Source organism: Callithrix jacchus, chromosome 2, assembly GCF_049354715.1.
Source record: "Callithrix jacchus isolate 240 chromosome 2, calJac240_pri, whole genome shotgun sequence".
NCBI classification, from domain to species: Eukaryota; Metazoa; Chordata; class Mammalia; order Primates; family Cebidae; genus Callithrix; species Callithrix jacchus.
Window position 1 is genome coordinate 80,851,194 of NC_133503.1, and position 24,483 is coordinate 80,875,676.

Genomic DNA, 24,483 nt, shown 5'->3' on the forward strand with positions numbered 1-24,483 from the left:
GAGTATGAGATCCAGCTGCTTCCTCAAAGACTTTTCAAATGTCACTAATAAAACCCTCATATGTGGGATGGGCAAATATATGTGGTTATAGCCAAAGACACAACAGGAGTTCCAGTAAGGAAGTAAACCCAGTGAGTAAAGGGTTATCAGATCAAAATTCATAGAGAAAATAGGGCTTAAACTTTAATCTTAAAGCTACTTTGCAAATAAAAATTTTTGTTTTTGTTTTTGTTTTTTAAGGACAATTATAAGAAGGGGACAGTTCTATTTTACCAGTGCTTAGGACAAGAAAAAAACTACTCCACAAATCAACTAGGGCATAGTGGAGACTGAATGCTTATCTTCAGTATAAACAACATAAATCGGTTAGGCAAAACTTAGAATATTAGGAAAAGAAGTACTTTTCAAGATTAAGAAGAAAATCTGGCAAAAAAAAGGTTTTATTCTTTTATTAAATAACTCACTTAGTTTCAAAAAGCATGTGGTAGATTACATTAAACAGATACAGCCATAAAAATCCACAAACAGAATACAATCAGAAAAACAAAGTAGCAAAAGAATAAAAAAGAACGCACTAGATCAGGGATACCCAACCCCCAGGTCATGGACCAGTAGTGGTAGGGGCCTGTCAGGAACAAGGAGGACTGCACAGCAGAAGGTGATCATGGGCAGGCGAGCATACCACCTGAGGTACAATCCCTGTCAGATCAGCAGTGGCATTTGTTTCTCAAAGGAGTGCGAGCCCTATTATGAACTGCATGTGTAAGGAATCTAGGTTGCGTGCTCCTTATGAGAATCTAATGCCTGATGATCGTCAACTCTCTCCCATCACCTGCACACCGAACTGTCTATAGTTGCAGAAAAACAAGCTCAGGATTCCCATTGAGTCTATATATGCAATATATATCTATATATATATACAGATAGATAGATAGATATATGCAATAATAGAAATAAACTCCACAATAAAGGTAATGCTCTTGAATCATCCTGAAACCACAGCCCCCCTGCCACCCATGTCTGTGGAAAAATTGTCTTCCACGAAACCGGTCCCTGTGGTTGAGGACTGCTGTACTAGACAACCCAAAAAATGGAAGTTAACTCAAACTTAACTCTTCAAAGTGGTAGAAAAACAAAGCATATAAGTACATTTAAATAAAATAAATGTAAATAACTTAATGAACCAAACGATTAACTGCAAAATTTGTTTGGAAGTGGAACACGACTCAACAGTGATAAAACTCAGCATATTATAATGACATAGTTTAGGAAGTGTTGGTGTGACATTTGGGAACTCTGCTCAGCAAGAGCTGTAGGAATAGGAAAAAGCTTACAAACTTAAATGAGAAGCCAGAGTGCATACATGTATATACACACACATACATATGTATGTGTATATATATACTTGCATGTAAAAAGACAATAAAGATCAATAAAAAATTTGTTAACAGATTAAGATCAATTTAAAGTCCAGATGTTTTGTGTGATTCTTTTCGTTCTTATATTTCTATCGGAAGAGACTACATGAGAAACAGGAAAAATTAGGGCAAGCTTTTAAAATTAACATTTTCTCAATGAACTAAATTACTGAATTAAAAAGATACTTACTGAAATAAGTTTATATACATATCCACATCCCTCATATCTGCTTGCAACCAATCTTTCTTAAATCCAAGGACAAGTGTGTTTGGTTTCATACGACCAAGACCAGCAGCCTAAAACACAGGGTAAATACAACTTTATACATATACTATTTTCAACAAAATGTTTTCTAAACTGATAAAACTGTTCTCCAAATTGACAGCCACTATAGACACTCTTAGCAAAACTTCCTCAACATTTAATACATGGATATTTACTTATAAATGACATACACTACTACATTCATCATATTACTTATAATTAAACATACACACAAATAATTTAAAAACACTTGAAAAATTCTAAATGTACATTTTTGCACTTTTATGATCTACCAAAATTTTCATATTTTTACTAAAAGAAATAGAATATAATATTTTAAAAAATTATAATACAGTGGCATTCTCAGTTATGTATTTTGATAACAGCCATTAAAAACTACAAACAAAAGTCCAAATAGATGCAGTTCTGCACCACATTAATACTAAAATCTAAATTTGTTCTACTAATCATGCAAAAGTTTTTGCTGACACTCAGTTAATTTCCTTCCTCAATTGTTCCATCAATTAATTTTTCTTGCAACCTCATCAGGATTTACAAGTCAATATGCTTAACAATAGGGAATTGGTTTCAGGATATCCCTCCAGCCCTTCAGGATACCACAATCTGCTAATGTTCAAATCCCTCATATAAAATGGCATAGTATTTGCATATAAACTACACATATTCCCCCCTTATTCTTTAAGTCATCTCTAGATTACTCATAATAGTTAATACAATGTAAATAGTTATACTGTATTTTTAAAATTTGTATTGTTTTTATTGTTGTATTAATATTTTTTCAAATAATTTCAAGCCATGGTTTGTTGAATCTATAGGTGTGAAACCTGCAGAGGGCCAAAGCATTCCCCCAAAGTCCACTCAATCTCTTATAATATTTTTAAATACATTAGAAAATTCTACTTCCAAGATTGTATGCATACACAGGTTTTAGTATTTTATTATAGCTAAAGTAAAATAACAAAAAATTGTCCTTTTAACTATTTTTAAGTGTACAATTCAATAGCATCAATTACATTTACAATGTTGTATAACTAACACTACTATCTATTTCCAAATATTTTTCATCACCCCAAACAGAAATTCTATAACTATTAAGCAATAAATACCCATCGCCTTCTCCCTCCAACCCTTGGTAATATCTACTTGTCTCTATGAATCTGCCTATTCTAGATATTGTATGAGTGAAATCACAGTATGTGTCCTTAGCATAAATGTCTTCAAAGTTAATCCATGTTGTAGCAGAACTTCGTTCCTTTTTATGGCTGAATATTTCATTTTATACACACACACACGCACATACACATACAAACACCCTGTTTTGTTCATCCATTTATCTGTTGGGAGACACTTTTTTGTTCATCCATTCACCTGTTGGGAGATACCTTTATCTTTTTGGCTATTGTGAATAACACTGCAATGAATATATTTTATCTGTCCCTTTTGTTGCCCATGCTTTTGGTGTCATATCTAAGAATCCAATAACAAATCCAGTGCCATGAAGTCTTTACCACTTGTTTTCTTCTAAGAGTTTTATGGGTTTTGCTCTCATATTTAAGTCAGTGATTTAATTTTTATATATAGTGTGAGGTCACACTTAAGATTATTTGTGACATGCTAAAATCATTCATTGAAAAAAAAATCAAATACTTATCAAGTGTCGACCTGCCACTTGGGATAATTAGGACAGAAGAAATATTCCTAACTCTGTAAAGCTTACATCTCTTTTCAAAGTGTTCCATCCATACACACACTTCTTTCAAGAAGTAAATTCCACCCCCCACACTCAATATTAAAAGCACCTTTGACTTGAAGAGGCATATAAAAATATTCATTTTAATTTTTTTAAAACTATCTTAACCACACAGCATACTTTTAATTGGGGGGTGGAAAAGGAATTGGGGAGTAAAAGAAAACCAAGAGTATCTTTAGGTTGACACCTTTTTAAAGAAGTAAGCCATAAGATAACCAGTACCTTCTTAATGGTATAAAATACTGTCGGAGCAACTTATACAAATTTGTTAAAATCCTAATAATTAAAGGTTTTTATTTTTACAAAATTAACAATAACATCTTGCTCTGTGTACTTATATGTTCAATTTTCTTATTGCAATAACTTACCGTTGGATGACCGAAACTTCAAATGTATCACTCTCATCCATAAATCCTTTCTAAATGCTAATCAAAGTAGCTATTCAGAGGTAATGTTTTCAGTGTCCAGGTAACAATATGTCTATCAGTGGAGTAATTTACTACTGAAAATATGTCTTCTCTGGAATATACTTCTCTACTAAGTGATAGGAAATCAGTTCTTCTTTATGGATTACATAATTGATACCTATTTCGCAAAATGCAGTCATTTGAAGCTTATTACAAACATCACTAGTTTCAAACATTCCCACTGTGTTATTTCTTCAAATCTTTAGCAATGTTTTCTGTGCATCTTAAGCCAAAATTTGCTGACAAAAAAAAAATTTAGTTTTGGTATTTAAAAATGAAGGTTTAAAATTGAGTTGACAACCAGGTGGCTACTGCCTTATAAAATATTTAAAGGGAAAAGGAAAATACAAATATACAAAACAAAAATATTAACAGTGCTAATGTCCTTTGCTTAAAGAGGTCTTTAAGCAAGGTATTTAGTGATAAGATTGTCTCTTTTTAAAATAGTGAGGTCTTAGGCTGGGCATGGACGCTCATGCCTATAATACAAGCACTTTTTTTTTTTTTAAAGACAGGGTTTCACCATGTTGGTCAGGCTGACTTCAGGTGATTCGCCTGCCTTGGCCTCCAAAGTGCTTGGATTATAGGCATGAGCCACCACACCCAGCCAATAACAGCACTTTGAGAGGCTGAGACAGGAGGATTGCTCAAGCTTAGAGTTCAAGACCAGCCTGACTAAAATAGTGAAACCCCGTCTCTAAAAAAATACAAAAACTAGCCAGGAATGGTGGTACATGCCTATGGTCCCAGCTACTGAGGAGGCTGAGGTGGGAGGATCACTTGAGCCTAGAAGGTCAAGGCTGCAGTCAGCTACAGCTACTGCACTCCAGCCTGGGAGACAGAGTGAAACCCTTGTGAAAGCCAGATACTTAAAAGCTAGTTTAATGATAAACAGATGCTTATGATTATAATTAGTAACTAGACAGAGGAGGGTACAGAGAAAAACTGAGGGTAAGTCTAGTAAAACAAATAACATCTAAAAACAGCATTTCTACAACTATATACAAAGTCACTGTAGAAACAAATTAATGTACAAAATTCTTTTGACAAAGGTAATAAACAACTAAAAACCATTTGATACTCTGTGCAACAGGTTTCCAAAACGAAGAAAGGAAAGAGAAATACTCTCAGTGGCAACTTACACTAAAAATTTCAGTTATTAGTTCTACGGAGACAACTGGCACCTATCTGTAATCATATTTCATACAGTTCCTAAGACAGTTCTGCTAGAAAGTCAGTCTCCTAGGTATCTTTCTCAAAACAATACAAAATAATACTCTTCTATTTATCCTAAAACTTTGCCACACACTGATACAGTTGCCATGGTCTACTGTGGTGAATATATTAGGTGGATGAGAGTAATTAGGAGGATGAATTCTAACTCCTGCCAAATTTACAAAAGAATCATTCATACCACAGAGACCTTCTAGGGCAGTGATTCTTCAAGTATAGTCCCTGAACTGGATCAGCAGCATCACCTCAAACTCTGCTGGAAGGGCAAACTCTGGGCCCTCACCCCAGATCTGATTCATTCCTGGCTGGGGTCTAATAATCTGTTTTAACAAGTCTACTAGGTGATTCTGACGCATGCTGAAGTTTAACACCCACTGCTCTAAAAAAACTTTTCATTCATTTCCTTCCTAAAATTTACTGCTTATATAGTGGTTATCAGAATGTTTCTATAAATTATACAAAAGAAGCAAGATTTACCTACTAGAAATAACCATATGACCCAGTGTAGCATTCTACCTAAAGTATTTCAATATTTCACATACAAAAAGGAATAAAGTAATAAACATTCATTCACAACCTAGTTAAAAAACATCAGAAACACAGTAAAGCCTCCAATATATCTTTACGTTCTCTTTGTATTTTTTCTATGTATTCTCGTACTTAGGAATACATACATATAAAATTTACTATACTTTTTAAATATTTAAATTTTCATATTGTTCATATACTTTTTAAAACTTGCTATTTTTCCTAAGCACTGTTTTTGAGGTGTATCCATGTTGATATATATAGCTCCTTTCACCACGGTATAGAATTCTACCACACATTTGTACTACCTTTTTCATTTCTGTGATTGATGGTTGTTACTTCCAACTCTTTCACTATTACAAATGATGTTGCCATGAAGGTTTTTGTTTTTGTTGTTGTTGTTGTTTTCAAGATGGGTTCTCACTCTGTCACCCAGACTGGAATGCAATGCTAACTTCTGTATTTTTAGTAGGGAGAGGGTTTCACCATGTTGGCCAGGCTGGTCTTGAAGTCCTGACCTCAGGTAATCCACCTGTCTCAGCTTCCCAAAGTGCTGGGATTACAGAAGTGAACTGCTGCGCCCAGCCTGAAGTTTCATATAGCCTTCTTCACAAGTGTGCAAAAGTTTCTGTGAGGTGTACACCTAAGAATGGAATGTCCTAGGACATTCAACCCACATTTGCAGGACATTTTGCCAGGTTGTTTTCCTATTTGGGACGTTGTTGTTGTCTAAACTACATTACCACAGCAGTTCAAAGATTTCCAATTGCTCTGTCAGGGGTATCCAATATTTTGGCTTCTCTGAGCCACAATGGAAGAAGAATTGTCTTGGGCCACACACAGAGTACACTAACACTAATGATAGCTGATGAGCTTAAAAAAAAATCACAAAAATACCTCATGTTTTAAGAAATTTTATGAATTTGTGTTAGGCCACATTCAAAGCCATCCTGGGCCACACGTGGTCTGCAGGTTGGACCAGCTTGCTCTACGCCATTTCTAACACTGTACTGGCAGACTTAATTTTGGGTCAGTCTAATGGATATGGAATAAAAGTATACTGTGCTTTTAATTTTTATTTCTGTTATTTATTTTTCCTCTCTGTTCATATATTTTGCTTTTTTTCTTCTACTGACGTAGTATTTCTATCTGCATTCTGGACCATACCTTTTGTTGATTACATGTCAAGATCACTATCTTCCCTTGGTCTATGCTTCCTTTTCTTGTTTTCATGTTTTCTTTAGAACCTCAAAATTTTAAACTACAAAATTACTGAACTTAACTTTTGGTGCCTCATTCTTCCCTAGCTCAAGGACATACAATTATTTTAGAATTTTTTTTCTAAAAATAAAACAAATTTGCCTTTTAAATTCAGGTGTTCAATGCATCTGGAAATGTGTTTTGTGTGGTTTTTATAAGGATCTAGTATTTTATTCATGTAAATAATGAATTATTCTGCCCCAGGATTTCAATAGCACCTCTGTCATATATGTTAAGTTTCTCCTAGGAGTGGCTTTATTTATTCTGCTTTGTAACATTCATCTAATTGTCTATTGCTATACTCAACACCACAATGTCTTAATTACTATAGCTTTTGATAGGGCTTTCTTCCCTATAAAGCAAGCCTACCCTTGTCCCTTCTTCCTAGATTGCCTTGGTTATTACCCTGTGCTTATCAAGTCTAAGAAACACTCAACAGGAAGGGATCAGAAGACAATTTTCTAAGCCACCCACCTCTACTTTAACAAAATAGCTCCACAATTACAGTTAACATATAACAATGCAATGTTTCTAAGGTCCCTTTAGCTCTGAATTATACAAATCTTAGTAGTTTACTTTCAGTGTTTCATGCTCTACTAACTGAACTAGCCAGGTGACCCAAAGTAGTTTACTTTAATTAAGACATAAGAGAAGATTTACCATTTGTATTAGTATGAAGAATAAAATCTATTAAATCTAGAATTAAAAAGTTTTGAAAAAGCTTATACAAATCTAAAATGTAGGCAGCATTTGAAAAGCATTAACAAAGTTACCTGCATCAAATACTGTGCACCTTCTCTCAAGTCATCTGCATGTACTGGAGCATAAAATGCCTTCATTTTGTTCTTAATAAGCCATCGCTGGTATCTGGCTTGATCAATGGACATCTCTTTCATGGCTTGTCTTCGAGGACCCTTTGAATAAAAATATTAATAATATATTTAATTAAAGGGTAATCTACTTCACATTTATACAAACCATTCATCCTGTTACACTGGCTTGAAACAGGTGACTAAATGTAGGGGCAGAACAAGTATAATATTAGCATTTCATTTTCGTGTAGTCTTTTTAATACATAAGATTACAAAAACGTAAAGTTGATGGAATAGTTAAGGCACAGGGGTGCCAGTAGAAAGGAAAAGAGAAGAAACACAGACTTACAAATAAGTTAAGGCCGGGCGTGGTGGCTCATGCCACCACTTTGGGAGGCTGAGGAGGGTGGACCACAAGGTTAAGAGCTTGAGACCAATATGGCCAAGATGGTGAAACCCTGTCTCTACTAAAAATACAAAGATTAGTCAGGCATGGTGGCGGCTCTGTAATCCCAGCTACTGAGGAGTCTGAGGCGGGAGAAGTGCTCCAATCTGGGAGTTGAAGGTTTCAGTGAGCAGAGATCATGCCACTGCACTCTAGCCTGGGCAACAACAGAACAAGAATCTGTCTCAAAAAAAAATTTTTTTTTTGAGACAGAGTTTCGCTCTTGTTACCCAGGCTGGAGTGCAATGGCGCGATCTCGGCTTACCGCAACCTCTGCCTCTCGGGTTCAGGCAATTCTTCTGCCTCAGCCTCCTGAGTAGCTGGGATTACAGGCACACACCACCACGCCCAGCTAATTTTTTGTATTTTTAGTAGAGATGGGGTTTCACCATGTTGACCAGGATGGTCTCGATCTCTTGACCTTGTGATCCACCTGCCTCGGCCTCCCAAAGTGCTGGGATTACAGGCTTGAGCCACTGCGCCCGGCAAAAAATTTTTTTTAATTAAAAAAAAAATTAAAAGTTTCCATTCTAAGTAAATGAAAGAGGTTGGAAGCTATCGAAAATGGAGAGATTATACAGAGCAAAATAACCAACTTCTATTTTTCTACAGAAAGTTTCCCTAGTTTGTTTTTGTTACTCCCAAAAGTCTGAGTTAATTCTAACTCGAGAATATCACTGAAAATCAAAGTGAGCTATATAATACTAAGGTATTGTTATTCAAAATTCTGTTAAAGGATGAAATAACAGGAGGAAGGATATGAGCTTTGTTAACTCTTAACTCTATTTTGATCCTTGCAAGCCACACATAAAATGTGTTATAAACAAATATATAAAACAAAAATCTAAAAATAAGCTTAAAAGTACACACCCTAAATGTAAATAAGTAAAAATATAATTCAGCTTTTGTAGCAGGGAAATTGTCCCATTTGTAATGTCTTATGCTCAAGCCCTGATTTAGCTGATCAGTTCAGAGACAAACTAGAAAACTCCACAAGTCCCAAGTGGGATCAATGTCTCCATGTATCGTTCCAAGACACACACACACACACACACACACACACACACACACACACACAAACACACACATCCCTTGACTTTGCCATTATACAAACAAAAACTTTAGTTGTGGATGAGATATGAGGTATACAACATACACTTCTAGAACCAAGGCTAAGCAGGATGAACAATGGAACTTTGGAGAGAAGCTACTCCAACAAATAAATACCCCTATTTCTTATGCAACACAGGTAAGTCATCATCCATTCTGTTCTTAATAGCCACAATGTGGAAAAACTAAAAACTATATTCAATTTTATAAAGTTTAATATTTTTAATAGTTTTCTTCTGATTAACACAAAAAACAATTGGCAACTAAGTGTTTCAACTTAGAAATTCAGCATTCACTTTGCTATTCTTACGTACCAGGGATATTACTTCCCCCTGGAGATATTTATCACAATTTGCCTATTTCTTCCAAACCCCATTTTTTTCTGATAAGTAAATGTTCCCAAGTGTTCTTGGGGCTTTCTCTCTCCCTCTTTTTTTTCCCTAAGGTTCATGCTTTGAAAAATCTCTCTCTCTCTAAATATATATACACACACACGCACATATATTTCTATATACATTTTTAATTATTATTATACTGTAAGTTCTGGGATACATGTTCAGAATGTACAGCTTTGTTATATATGGTTCATGGTGGTTTGCTGCACCCATCAATCCGTCATCTACATTAGGTATTTCTCTTAAGTTCCCTTTCTAGCCCCCTACCCTCTTGACAGGCCCTAATGTGTGATGTTCTCCTCCTTGTGTCCAAGGGTTCTCACTGTTACTCCCACTTATGAGTGAGAATATGCAGTGTTTGGTTTTTTGTTCTTGAGTTAGTTTGCTGAGAATGATGGTTTCCAAATTCATCCATGTTCCTGCAAAAGACATGAACTCACGCTTTTTCTTGGCTGCACAGTATTCCATGGTATGTATGTGTCACATTTTCTTTATCCAGTCTATCATTGATGGGCATTTGGGTTGGCCCCAAGTCTTTGCTATTGTGAATAGTGCCACAATAAACATATGTGTTCATGTGTCTTTACAGTCAAATGATTAGAACAATTTATAATTCTTCGGGTATATACCCAGTAATAGAATTACTGGGTCAAATGGTATTTCTGGTTCTAGATCCTTGAGGAATGGCCACACTTGTCTTCCACAATGGTTGCACTTATACTCCCACCAACAGTGTAAAAGTGTTCCTATTTCTCCATATTCTCTCCAGCATCTGTTGTCTCCTGACTTTTTAATGATTGCCATTCTAACTGGCATGAGATGGTATCTCATTGGGGTTTTGATTTGAATTTCTCTAACAACCAGTGATGATGAGCTTTTTTTCATGTTTGTTGGTCACATACATGTCTTCTTTCGACAAGTGTCTGCTCATATCCTTCACTTACTTTTTGATGTTTTTTTTTCATGTAAATTTGTTTAAGTAACTTGTATAAGGTATAAGGAAAGGGTCCATCTTCAGATATAAGTTATAGATTATGGATATTAGCCCTCTGTCAGATGGACAGCTTACAAAAATTTTCTCCCATTCTGTAATTTACCTGTCGACTCTGATGATAGTTTCTTTTGCTGTGAAGAAGCTCTTTAGTTTAATTACATCCCAGTTGTTAATTGTGGCTTTTGTTGTCATTGCTTTTGGTATTTAGTCATGAAGTCTTTGCCCATGCCTATGTCCTGAATGGTATTGCCTAGGTTTCCTTCTAGGGTTCTTTACAGTTTTAGGTCTTACACTTAAGTCTTTAATCCATCTTGAGTTAATTTTTGTATAAGGTATAAGATAGGGATGGTTTCAGTTTTCTGCATATGGCTAGCCAGTTTTCCCAACACTATTAAATAGGGAAACCTTTCCCCATTACTTGTTTTTGTCAGGTTTGTCAAAGACCAAATGGTTGCAGATGTGTGGCATTATTTCTGAGACCTAAAAATATGGAGCGCTTAAGGAAGGGGTCCAGTTTCAGACACATTAATGAGAAAAATAACAGTGAATTTTGACTCCATAGGTATCAAAAAGCCAAATCGCTCTACAATGACAATAGAGTTTGTTAAAATCTACTCATAATGAATAAGAAAAACAATGTGAGCTCAAAATGTAATATTTTTTTAAAATGCTACTTTGAGCCCATTTAGGGGCAAAAATATTTTGAAGAAAACAACTACCTGAAAAAAAAAAAAAACAGATTTGCTTGTCAAATTATTTCCAATCTAGAAAGCCCTATAAATTACAAATTATATACAGACTAAAAAAAGTTTTATTATAAAATATTATTTCACACCTGTCAGAATGGCAATTATTAAAAAGTCAAAACAACAACAGATGCTGGTGAGGTTGTAGAGAAAAGAAAACACTTATACACTGCTGGTAGGAATGTAAATTACTGTGGAAAGCAGTTCAGCTTTTTCAAAGAACTCAAAGCAGAACTACCATTTGACCCAGCAATCCCATTAGTGGGTATATATCCAAAGGAACATAAATTGTTCTGCCATAAAGACACAGGCATGTATATTTTCATTGCAGCATTATTCACAGTACCAAAGACATGGAATCAACCTAAATGTCCATCAAAAAAATGTGGAAAAAAAAATGTGACACATATAATACCATGGAATATTATGCAACCATAAAAAAGAATGAGATTACATCCTTTGCAGAAACATGGCTGGAGCTAGAAGGTATTATCCTAAGTGAACTAGCACAAGAACACAAAACAAAATACCACCTGTTTGCACTTATAAGTGGGAGCTAAACATTAAGTACATATGGATATAAAAAAGGGAATAACAGACACTGGGGCCTACTTGAGACTACTGGGCAGGAGGAGAGTGAGGATCAAAAAACTACCTATCAGGTACTATGCTTATTACCTGGGTGATAAACAGTCTGTACACCGAACTCCTGTGGCACACAATTTAGCTATATAACAAACCTGCACATGAACCCCTGAACCTAAAATAAAACTTTAAAAAATTTTGGAAAAAAAAAAAATATTTTGAAAAAGAATTAAAAAAACTTACCATATGTACATGGCCACAGATCATTAAACCAACATTTTTTGTGAAATCATGAACAAGATGAAGTAGAGCTGGACGTGAGTTTGGAGCACCTGTCATAACAAGACATTGTGGCCTAATTTAAGATAAAAGACAAAATTAGATAAATTTGTGATTCTGGCAACAAGAACATGAGTTTTAGGTTGTTTCTCTAAGTAGTTTTCTGTATACAACTGTCCTTAAGATACAGGCCGCAGAATTCTCAAATCATTTGTAACCAGGCTTTCTTGGTACATGAGAAATACAGAAACAAAATCTTGGAACAAACATCATGTCAAATGTCCCTCTAAAATAATAGGTAATATTATACATCAAGATTCTGGTAGGTATTATAGAAAGATATTACCATGCTAGTTTAAAAAAAAAGTATATGTATGTGTATATATATATGTATATGTATATATGTATGTGTGTGTGTGTGTGTGTGTGTGTGTGTATATATATGTATATGTATATATATATATATCCATGTAGGTCAGGCGCAGTGGCTCATGCCTCTAATTCCAGCACTTTGGGAGGCCAAGCAGGCGGATCACAAGGTCAAGAGTTTGAGACCAGCCTGGCCAATATGGTGAAACCTTGTCTCTAAAAAAAAGAAATGAAAAAAAAAACTGCAACAATTTTTCATTTTCTGAAGATAAGAAATATTCTGTATTTCACAGTTTGTGAAACTTCCTAAGGGCACAGCTTTGCCTTCATATACAAAACAGGTCACTTTCCTTCTTAGCTTGATCATTTCATAATTACTTCTACTTCATGATATCAGTCCTCTTTAATCTAGCTTAACATTAATGACTTGTCACAAGAGTAATATCACCTATGGTGAAAAAAAGATTTCTATTTGAACTAAAATTTTTAATTCTGGTTAACAACGACAAAAGCCAAAATTGAATTCAATTGCCTTTACAAACATGAGACAGTGGCATGTCTTTCATATATTTGTAACTCTTGATTTCCACTGACTAGAAGTGGAAATCAATGATGTTTAATGAAAAAAATACACAGGTCTCCATTTGATAGGTCCAAGTAGGTTGGCAAAAATTCTTTAAGACAAGGATTTATATAATCAAAATAAACTTCAACAGAAAGTGAATTGTAGACTATAATTTCTGACTTAAACATTAACTTTTAGATGAGTCTTTAAAATGAGCATAAAAACCTAAATAATAACTTTTCAAAAAATACCATCTGATTTAGAATTTTGGCAAACAAGCTGGAAAAGCAACTGTCTGGGAGAGTTGCTTTGAGGCAATCAAACATGAAATCATGCCCCAGACTTTCTGAGCTTTAGCAAGTTACATGAGTCCTTAGCCAGAGAGTACCTTTCCTAGCCTTCCTAGGAGCTAAATGTGGCCCAGTGACTAAAATATAGCTCATAAGATGTTCCTATTTCCAGGGCATGTCCTTTAAAAAAGGCAGCTGTGCTGCCTCCATACATTCTTCCCCCTTTCCAGAAAGCCAGGCTATAGATGCAGTAATGACTTTGACCACATGGACAAAAGCAGCTAGAAATGGCAGACTGATAAGGAATGTGGGTCCTGAGTGACCAAAGTGCAGCAAATCTGCTTACCTGCCATGAACCATTTATCTACTTCTGGACTACCACGTGACACCAATGCCTTTCTTATTTGAGCCTCTGTATTTTTCAGTCTTTTTGTTACAGTAGTTAAACCTATACCTTAACTAATAGAACCTGTTACTATGGGAAATTAACCTGTGTCCCCTACCTTTACTAAATAATAAACAACAAAGATATAATTTGGTACTGTTTTATCATGTCCAAAATGGTACAGTACAGTCTGTTAGGGATGACTTTGAGTAAAAACAGCAGAGTCAGTATCTGACTTGATTTTAACTTCTTTCTCAAAACTCTCCATGACATATAGAGATTTTTTTTAAAGGTACAAACCACAAAAATATCTAGAGTACAATAGCATTGAAGTATCAAAAGCTAGAAAAGGAACTGGAAGAAAAGTAAAGGATTTGAAAAATCAGGAAAAAGTGAAGTCTGAAAAGTGCATGAAAAAGCCATGAAACTACCTAATTTTACATCTAAAAATCACCAAAACGCCTAGGAGTTAGGAACAGTAGGCCTTCTGGAGGTGGCAGCAACAGTGTGTTAAAAGTTTACACAAGAAATTACTAGGTGGATCTAATCATTTCCATAACTGTGACAGGCCACTGTTCCTATACCTCCCCAACCCTACTAAGCTGGGGCTTATTTGCCCCTGGTCTGGGAGTCACCAGCAACAGCTGGGGGCGGAAGTCAGCTACTTTTGACAGAAGAGTTTAAAGAACAAGTATATACTGAACCCTGAAACCTTCAAGCTCCTTCCCCACTTGGCTCCCAGAACTCTTTACCTACAAGCTGAAGATTAAAAGAATCTTTTTTGGAAAATCTAATCAGATCAAAAAGAAAGCTTTTAAGATATTTTTACATTCCTCAAAGAACCAGCAAAGCCACATTACTCTACATTAAGGTCTTCAATTGACAAGGTCCACTCACCAATGCCAAGTATTAAAGATACTTCATTTCAGACAAGGCAAAATCCAAAAATCCATATTAAGAAAAACAGGAAACAGTAAGAAACTACAAAGTGAAGAAAACAAAAATCTTTTGGCCAAGTTTGGTGAAGGTTAAATATAGTTAAGTAAGAAAAAAAAATATTAGTTTCAGGGAAATCAAGAAAGCTATGTAGCAAAGAAAAAACAATAATTTACTATATGGCTCAGCTGCACAGCATGTTTAAAGTCATAAAAATATAAATACCAAATATCTCATCAAAATCATAATATAAAATGTAATGGGAGAATGGGATATAAAGGTAAAAATGCATGGATGTGGTGGGCATATGTAGATGAAAGACATCAATAGATGATGACCAAAATTAAAAATAAAAAAGGAACAGTTCTCCATTATCTGAAGCTTTGTTTTCCATTGTTTCAGAATACAGAACATTCCATAAATAAACAATTCATAAGTTTTAAATTATGCATCATCCTGAGTACTGTGGTGAAATTTTGCAACATCTGGCTCCATCCAGCCTGGGCCATAAATTCTCCATTTATCCAGCATCTTCGTGCTACAGACACTGCCTGCTCAATAGCTGTCCCGGTTATCAGGTCGACTGCTACGTATTGCAGTGCTCATGTTGAAGCAACTCTTATTTTACTTAACAGTGACCTCAAAGAACAAGAGTAGTGATGCTGGCAATTTGAATATGCCAAGAAAAACTGTAAAATGCTTCCTTTAAGTGAAAAGGTGGAAGTTCTTAAAAAGGGAAGAAAAAAAATCATATACAGAGGCTACTAAAATCTACATAAAGAAAATGAATCTTCTGTGAAATCATAAGGAAGGAAAAAGAAATTCAGCTAGTTTTGCTGTTGCACTTCAAACTGTAAAAGTTACAGCTGTAATGTGTGAGAAGGGCTTAGTTAAGATGAAAAAGACACTAACTTCAAAGGTAGAAGACATGAACAACAACAAAAAGGTGTTCTGACCCATGACGATCAAGTTCAGTACTCTCTGTAGTTCCAGTTATCCACTGAGGAATACAACCCCTGTGGATAACAGGGGACTATTGTGCAGCAAGAAAAACATGGTATTTATGAAGTAAATAAAGTGGTTACCTGTGATTGCAAGAGAAAGAGGGATATGAGGAGCAGGCAACTACTGATTTTCATGACAAACCTTGGAGACTAGCTTTTCCTCTTTACACAATATTCACATATAATTCTGATAAAAATTTAAAAAGCCAAATTGGGATAATTTATTTTTATTTATTTTATTTTTTAGACAGGGTCTCACTGTTGCATAGGCTAGCATGTAGTGAAGCAATCATGGCTCACTATAACCTTGACCTCCTAGGTTCAAGTGAATCTTCAGCCTTAGTCTCTGAACCACAGGCATGCACCCTCATACCTGGCTATCTTTCACATTTTTGGTGAAAACAAGATCTCATTATATTGACTAGCCTGGTCTCGAACTGCTGGTCTCCAACTCCTGGGCTCAAGTGATCCCCTGCCTCAGCCTCCCAAAATGATGGGATTGCAGGCATGAGCCACCACACCCAATAATATTTTTTTTTAATGTTGCCATTAGGACAATGAGCCAAAGCAACAGGTTTTTTTAAATTTATGGCAAATAAACATAAGACTCTTAGTCATACTCTCAGTTCTAGGATCCAACTTTTTACATAAATGAATAATTTCTATTTTCTTTCATTCTTGACATCACTATCCAAAATACACTGAAATGAAAAGTTTTTCCCCCAGGGCTCTCATTCCTCCTTCTCTCTCCATTTCTGTCTACTCTAAGGCTGAAAACCTGCATGTGGTCTCTGAGAACTTTTTATTCTAGCAAAAAGGAAGGAGAGAATTCGAACGAGTAACAAAAAAATACACAATGACTTTTCTTGCTGGTAGAGATTTGGTAGATTACTTCTCTTCTGACACTTACCTACTTTTCAGGGTTTCTTTAAAAACATTATTTTCCCTTTTGGTTCACAGACAAAAATGGAAAAGATTTGTGTTTATCATGCAGAAACCAGTAAGGAGGGATTATTCATGACTAAAGTTTATACTGATGATTAATAAACTATTAGAAATATAAAATCTTCCTTTTTTGTTTTTTGAGACAGAGTCTCGCACTATCACCCAGGCTGGAGTGCAGTGGCATGATCTTGGCTCACTGCAACCTTCGCCTCCTGAGTTCAAGCCATTTTCCTGCCTCAGCCTCCCAAGTAGCTAGGACTACAGGCATGTGCCACCATGCCCGGCTAATTTTTGTATTTTTAGTAGAGACAGGGTTTCACCATGTTGGCCAGGCTGGTCTCAAACTCCTGACCTCAAGTAGTGCCCCCACCTCAGCCTCCCAAAGTGCTGGAATTACAGGCATAAGCCACCATACCCAGCCAAAAAGACAATATATTCTTAAAGTCATTTACTGAGGAAAATAGTAACAAATGCTCTTTATTATAACAAGGCATGTCAAAAAATCTGTATGAATCTCAAATTTATACAGTTAAATAACTTTGATGGCCATGGAGAAAATAAAATTTGACTTTATGATACCTATCGTTTAAAAGTCTTCAAGTGAGAAACCTCCAAAACACTGAAAACATTTTTTAAGGTAGATGTTAATTTTTTTCTTCGTACAATTTTGTTTTTGAATAACTTAACTGTCCAAGTCCAACTAAAAATGTGAAATGTATATGAAAATGTCACTGAAAAATAAGAACTGACCGGCCAGCAAAGAGAAAATGCTTCCATGCTTCCTTCTTTATCACGTACCTGAAGTTTTTCACATGGTCTTCCACTCCAGAAAGACGAATTGAATGCTGCAGTGCACTCAGGTAAGTCAGGGCTTGTGTAGAGGATCCCCAATTCACATCTGTGGGAAGATCATGTTCATGCAGCATTAACATCAGTAATAACAACCAATCAACAGCCAATCTGAGGCACAGTGAATTAAACATGCTTTCACATTTAAAAAGTCAATTGCTGAAATACACTATTGTACTTTCAATAGTTTACATATACAGCAAGATATTAAGACTGGTAATCTGAACTGTAATTCATTTAAAGAAAAAGTATAACTTAGAAAACACTGAGATGATAGGGCTGCAGATATGCTGTGCATACAACTCTAAAGAGTCTTTCACAAATAAAGTAAATACATTAAAATTATTGTTTGTAGAGCCAAAGGTCTAAAGAAAAATGAGCAAATTTCTAATTGTTGAGAAATAGTTATAGTACTTAACTATTTGGATTATTTGTACAGGAAATTTTTTTTTATTGCATAAACAACTTGGACATCAAATGATTTTAGACATTTTTGATAGACTTAATAGGTATGTTAGAGAAATAACTGCTTCTAAAATGGTTCCTTTATTTCTAGAGCTATCACTTTAATCTAAAAGCTCATCAATTCATATCTGGATTACAAAATGTGTTTTCACTGTTTGAAACTACTATATTCTCATCAGGTCTCTCTTGTGTCACAGGTTACAATGCTAAAATACCAGGACCTATCCCAACATACTCTAGCATCATCATCTTACATGGAGATACACCTAGCTGTTATCAATACAACACACTAGAAATCATTAATCATTTCCCAGTAAAACAAGTTTGTCCAATTTCCCCCACTACACAGTAACCTATGTGTAGTGGAAAGATACTATGTCTTCTAGTATTTTGTTAACTCCATGGTACTCACTATAGTTCTGAGACCACAGTAGGTTATATGCATAAATAGCCTAGCTTACTAGGCTATACAACTAATATACTGTAACTGAATCCTTTCAAAAAATAATTTTTAAACATATGGAGTGCAGCAAAATGTTAATTATATAAATTTATTTTTCTACAAATAGGATCAATTTAACTTATGAGTAAAAATGGAAAGGATAAGAATAAAAAAACTCAATAATTTTTTCATTAAAACTACATGTATTTGAAAAAAATTATATAATACTTTAAGACTTTGGAAATAAAGTATCTTAGGTTTTATACAAAGTAGCTTTCAAATATACAAAAGATGATGCTTAAGATGAAAAATAACAAAAAACTTCAAGATGTTTCCAGCCTGGGATACAAAGAAAAAAGGCTACTGACCTGGTTTTTTGTAGGTAACATAAATATACAGCCCAAGGACTATCACATATGTTAGCAGTGCAGCCCACCAGTTAATGACAAACATTACTATGCAACAGAGAATTGCTCCAATAAGTGATATCCACATGTTGTAGTATTTGAATGCAGGACGCCATCCTAACAATAACAAACAATAAATAAAAGTCACTCGAATATCTCATCTGCTTTACTCAATGGTACATATGTATTCAAAAAATAACAGTCTTTATGGCTGCCACACTGAGAGAACTTTAAGCATTAATTAAAAGTCTAGTATTGAATAGCAAAGTCAAAGACTTTTATTGATCACAATTGAATTTGACAATTCTTGATGGCTATGAAAAGGTAACATCTATTTCCACATTCCTGTATCTTACTAGTTCTGTATTCAATAAACTCTTTATTAAAAAAAAGTAAATCATACTATGTTAGGTGAATACTAAAAATTACAGAAGATTTTAAAAAGAAAGGAATCAGGGCTGGACACAGTGGCTCACGCCTGTAATCACAGCACTTTGGGAGGCTGAGGCGGGTGGATCACAAAGTCAAGATATGGGGACCATCCTGGCCAACATGGTGAAACCCTGTCTCTACTAAAAATACAAAACTTAGCTGGGCATGGTGGTATGGTCCCAGCTACTTGGGAGGCTGAGGCAGGAGAATGGCCTGAACCTGAGAGGTGGAGGCTGTAGTGAGCCGAGATTTCGCCACTACACTCCAGCCTGGCAACACAGCAAGACTCCGTCTCAAAAAAAAAAAAAAAAAAAAAGAAAGGTTTCAAATTGAATCCTTAGTAGCATGGCTTTATTTTCTGGTTTCAGGATGATTCATATTCATGATCTAATGAATATATAAAAAATTTCAAACCAAATGTTCATAAAAATCATTAAAAATAATCAACTTGCTAGAAAAACTAAAAGCTGACTACAGAAACACATACCTTCCCATTTAGTGAAGTATTCATGAAGCAAGACCACTTTAGAAAACGTTGAAGACCATGTTTTTAAATTTTCATTGGTAGATAGTTCCAAAGCCAAAATGATTCTTAAAAATCATTTCAATAAAATTGATATATTTAAAGTAAAAACCTGATGCTAGAATATTTGTGTCCAAAGTTCTCACACTTTATCTTACCTGTTCTCAGACTTTCAAATCTTTAGAAGGAACAATGCTTTTGTTTCTTCAGTTCCTTTCCTGATTTGCAATGGTAGTAACAGTTTATAAGAAAAATCTCATAAATTTTCAGTTGACAGAGATCCCTTATGTCAGAATTTTACCGAACTCACTGTGTTAAAACCATTTTCATACAGGTAAACCATATCTTAATGATGTTCTTAGAACTAAAATAGACATCAGCTAAAGAATGAAAAACCAGTTTTGAAAATAACATTTTTTCAGTGTTATCAGAATTAGAGATTTACTGTCAAACACTTTGAAGGAACAATATTATCAGTAAACTTATTGATAAAGAGATCTTTGAAGACCTAATTTGAATTAACTATAAAGGCAGACTTAGCATTAATGAACTAATCCCACACATACCATCTTTTAAAATGTGGCAAAAGTTTTATTTTCTTTGAAATAAAAAATATTTACAAACTTTAAAAAAAAGTGTAAAATTACCTGGAGATTTTGCAAGTGATGCATGGAATACTGAAAAATTGATCAATGCATATGATGCAAGGAAAAAGTTTGAGATAATTGGAGCGATAACATTCAGCTCAGCTGCAAAAGAAACACATGCAGAAAGATTTATTGATGTATTAGACATTTATCTTTTTAAAATTACAAAGTATTTCAAATCTTCAGATAACAACATAACACCCCTATAACTACCATCCAGATTTCATAAACATTTACATTTTGCCATATATGCCTCATACACTTCACTTTTCAGAAATCCAATCCTAAGCAAACCATTGAAATCTCCTTTATACTTTATCTCACACTTCTTCAAACTTGGTATACTCTGTCCAGTCATATTAGTTTTATGACACATGTATAGTCTATATGCATCATACAGTACTGTTCTGGGTATTTTAAGTTATATAAATAATATAGTATACGTATAATTCTGCAATCTGATCTTTTACATTTACTTTTGAAATTTGTCCATATTGATATATGAAAACCAAGTTTATTCCTTTTTTTATGGCTCCATATTATTCTTCAATTGATCTAGGTTGCTTTCATTTTTCACTATAATGAATGATCCTAGAAACATTATTGTATATGGCTCTTTAATATATACAAGTTTCTATAGGGTACATATCTAGAAGGAAAACTGCTGGATCACAGGAAAGTTTACAAGATATTGCCCACTTGTTCTCCAAAAGTGGCTACACCAAATACACATCTAACAGCATCACATGAAAGTTAGTTTCCACATAGTCCCACAACACTTGGTGGTACATCAGCCTTTTAATGTTAACTGGTCTCAGGGATTAGACAAAATTCTTTAAAAAGTAAAAAGTCCAATGTCTTCTTTAGCAGTGGAAGACCCATCAGAGCTCACTTGTGATCAGAAGCAAAAGAGCCAAAAAATAGATCATCAAAGGCACTGATGTCACAAGGGACACTGGAATCCTCTTTCTTATGCCATTATCATATTTATTTTAGGAAAAAGAACATAGGATTTCCCTTTAGCTCTAATGAGGACTTAGTAATGGCAATAATTTCAGCAAATATGTACTGAGTGCTGTTACTTACAGTCCTTTATAAACTTTCTTTGATTACAAATAGACTTAGTATAACAAGAGAACACTGTTACTAATTTAATAATTCAATGTCAAGAATAATATATATCCACCAAAAATCATTGTACAATAACACACCATATATATAACTAACCAATTAAGATGAATCCAAGTGCAATTAAGAATGTTAGGATGTAGCCACGAAGAGGTTCATTATTTTTCCCATAACCTTTAGCAAACATCTGGAAAGCTGGGTAGATGTTGTCCTTACATAAAGCCTAATGAAAGAAAACATTAAAATAAAATATATTAAAATTAGACATACAGATTTGCTGATAATTCTAATAGGTTAATCAGGAATGAGACTCGAGTTTTCTAATTCTCGTCGTTTTTTTTATCCTGTTGCACATACTGCTTCACCTACAAAATGTAAAGGGAATTCAAACATTTCAAACATCAGAAGGATACTGGTAGAAACTTCTATCTGCCTTACCCCACCACCATGTTGAAATTAAATTTTATGAAGAAGAAATCAGAGAAGCAGGCATACGAGTAAAAACAAATTTGGAAGCTTGAAAAATATGATATAGTTGTGACCTATTTTAAGAAGAACAAGCCCAAATCTTAAAGCTGATAAAAATCCTGATTATAAAACTTAACTACCTTTCTTAAAACATAACTGAACACTGCCTTAAATAATATTCTCTACCTTGCAATATTTACTGGCTACAAATAATGCATTAAGAACAAGACTGCAGAATCAACATTCATTTATTTGATTTAGTAATAAAACATACTTCCATCAGTATTCAGCTGTTTAATGTTCACTAAAAGGAGATAATGTGTATCCTATTCGTCTTTATACCCTTAAATAATGAACACAATGTGTAGCACGTGTTAGATATTTAAATATTTGTAAAGTAAAATATTTAGGTTGACATCATACTGACTGGAACAAAGATGTTTTACTACTTCTGATTTGCAGTCTTAGACTGCACTCCTATACCTTAGTAAGACGTCTCGAAAATATATGCTAAATATTTTCAAAAACGCAAAAATCCATCAGCACTTTTAAAAAGACAACTCGAAGACTATACTTTGACAGCAGGCAAATGCAGAAATGTTTATATAAATAAACATATTTACATCCATTCATACAAATACATTATGTATGTCTTAATGTGTGTGCATATATATTTATATACATAAATATTTTTGACAGAAGCAAATAATTTGAAAATAGCAACAATTCTAAATTGAGAAGTATTACTTTAACCCTCCCTTTAATAAAGCCTGTAATATAAAAATACTTACCTGAAATATTTTGGGAGCACTCACAAGGGATGCTAATGCGGAAGAAAGAGTGGCTGAAAAGATACCTGCAGAAATTAATGGTGCAAATCCTGACACCATGCTCATTACCTTAAATAAAAGTGACAAAAATGGAAAAATAAATCTCACAAACAATTCAGAAAAGAACACAATATTATGTGGTCACATCTTGAACAAGGTTAACACTTGGGATAATTTTATAATAATCAGTAACAACAACAATGGTATGTGCATTACGAATATCTGAAGCAGATTTACCAGTAGCCCTTACCTTAAGAAAACCTTTTCATTTGTAAAATGTCAAACACACACAATGATAGAGAGGAGTTTAATGAACTGCTAGCATCCAACACCTAGTTTCAACAATGATCAACTTAGGGCCATTCCCCACAATATTTTGAAACAAGTCCCAGATATGCTTTAACACACAAATATTTCAGTATATATCTCTAACAGGTAAGGACTTTTGAAAACTAACTACAATGCCACTATTATAGCTTAAAAACTTAATAGTTGCTTAACAATACCACAAAAAAGCAAGTCAGCACTCAAATTCCCTAAATTATCCTTTCTTATCTTTTAAAAATAGTCTGTTCAAATCAGAATCTAAAAAAAAAAAAAAAAGGTTACACATTATATTTGGTTTATGTGTTTCTTCAGTCTTTTTCAATCAACAGGCTCACATTTTCCTTTTATTATTTTTATATCATTTCTCCCATGGAGATCTCACACTCGATTTTTCCGACTTCATCATCATTGTGTTGCTTAACCTCTTCTCATTTCTGTAATTCTAGTAAACTGGCAGTTCTATCTAGACAGTTAATCAAAATGAGGTACAAGTTTTGCAAGACTATTGCATAAATGGCTTCATGCATTTCTATTAAGAAGTCTGTTTCTTATGCTGTTAAGATAGTATCGTGGTTCTGTTTTTTTTTTTTAAGCCTTTATCTTTTAGAGCTAAATACAGAAATATTTCCAGCTAAAAGGATATGATATAAAGTCTAGAGTTTCACTCTAAATGATCTAGGATGGGAGGAGTTACACATGAAACAAAATTAACCATGCACTGATAATTGATAAAGCTGGGGAATGTAGATATTAGGTATATTTTGTTGCTTTCTCTGTATACATGTTCAAATATTTCCCTCTTAAAAAACTTTAAACAACAACAACAAAGGATTGATCACTAAGATCATGAATCAGGTAAATCCAAATTGAGGGGCACAATTCAAAATAACCTGGTTCAAATGTTGAAAATGTCAATGTCATGAAGATTAATGTGGGCTAGAAACCCCTAGATTAAAAGATTTTAAAATGACATAACTAAATGCCATGTGTGATCCTGGATGAATCTTGGACTTAGAAATAAAAGCTATAAAGGGACAAGTGGAGAAATATGAATATAGGATATATATTTAAATAACAGTATTTCATCAATATTTAATTTCTTAAGTGGGATAACCATATTGTGCTTACACAAAATGTGTTAAACACTTCAAAACGATTGTCAT

General features: G+C 34.3%; 1 protein-coding gene across 4 annotated transcripts in view; it reads right to left on the reverse strand.

The window, feature by feature from the left end:
- Positions 1 to 24,483, reverse strand: part of SLC12A2 (solute carrier family 12 member 2) — a 105,737-nt gene that overhangs the window by 21,532 nt on the left and 59,722 nt on the right. For all 4 annotated transcript variants that reach the window (XM_008991590.5, XM_002744636.6, XM_035290958.3 and 1 more), the window contains 8 exons: positions 22,955 to 23,062; positions 21,795 to 21,918; positions 20,568 to 20,669; positions 18,927 to 19,082; positions 17,601 to 17,700; positions 12,273 to 12,384; positions 7,716 to 7,856; positions 1,609 to 1,715 (listed from right to left, as the gene is read on the reverse strand). In XM_008991590.5, coding sequence (XP_008989838.2) covers positions 1,609 to 1,715; positions 7,716 to 7,856; positions 12,273 to 12,384; positions 17,601 to 17,700; positions 18,927 to 19,082; positions 20,568 to 20,669; positions 21,795 to 21,918; positions 22,955 to 23,062 — 950 coding nt within the window. The remainder of the gene's footprint in view (positions 1 to 1,608; positions 1,716 to 7,715; positions 7,857 to 12,272; positions 12,385 to 17,600; positions 17,701 to 18,926; positions 19,083 to 20,567; positions 20,670 to 21,794; positions 21,919 to 22,954; positions 23,063 to 24,483) is intronic.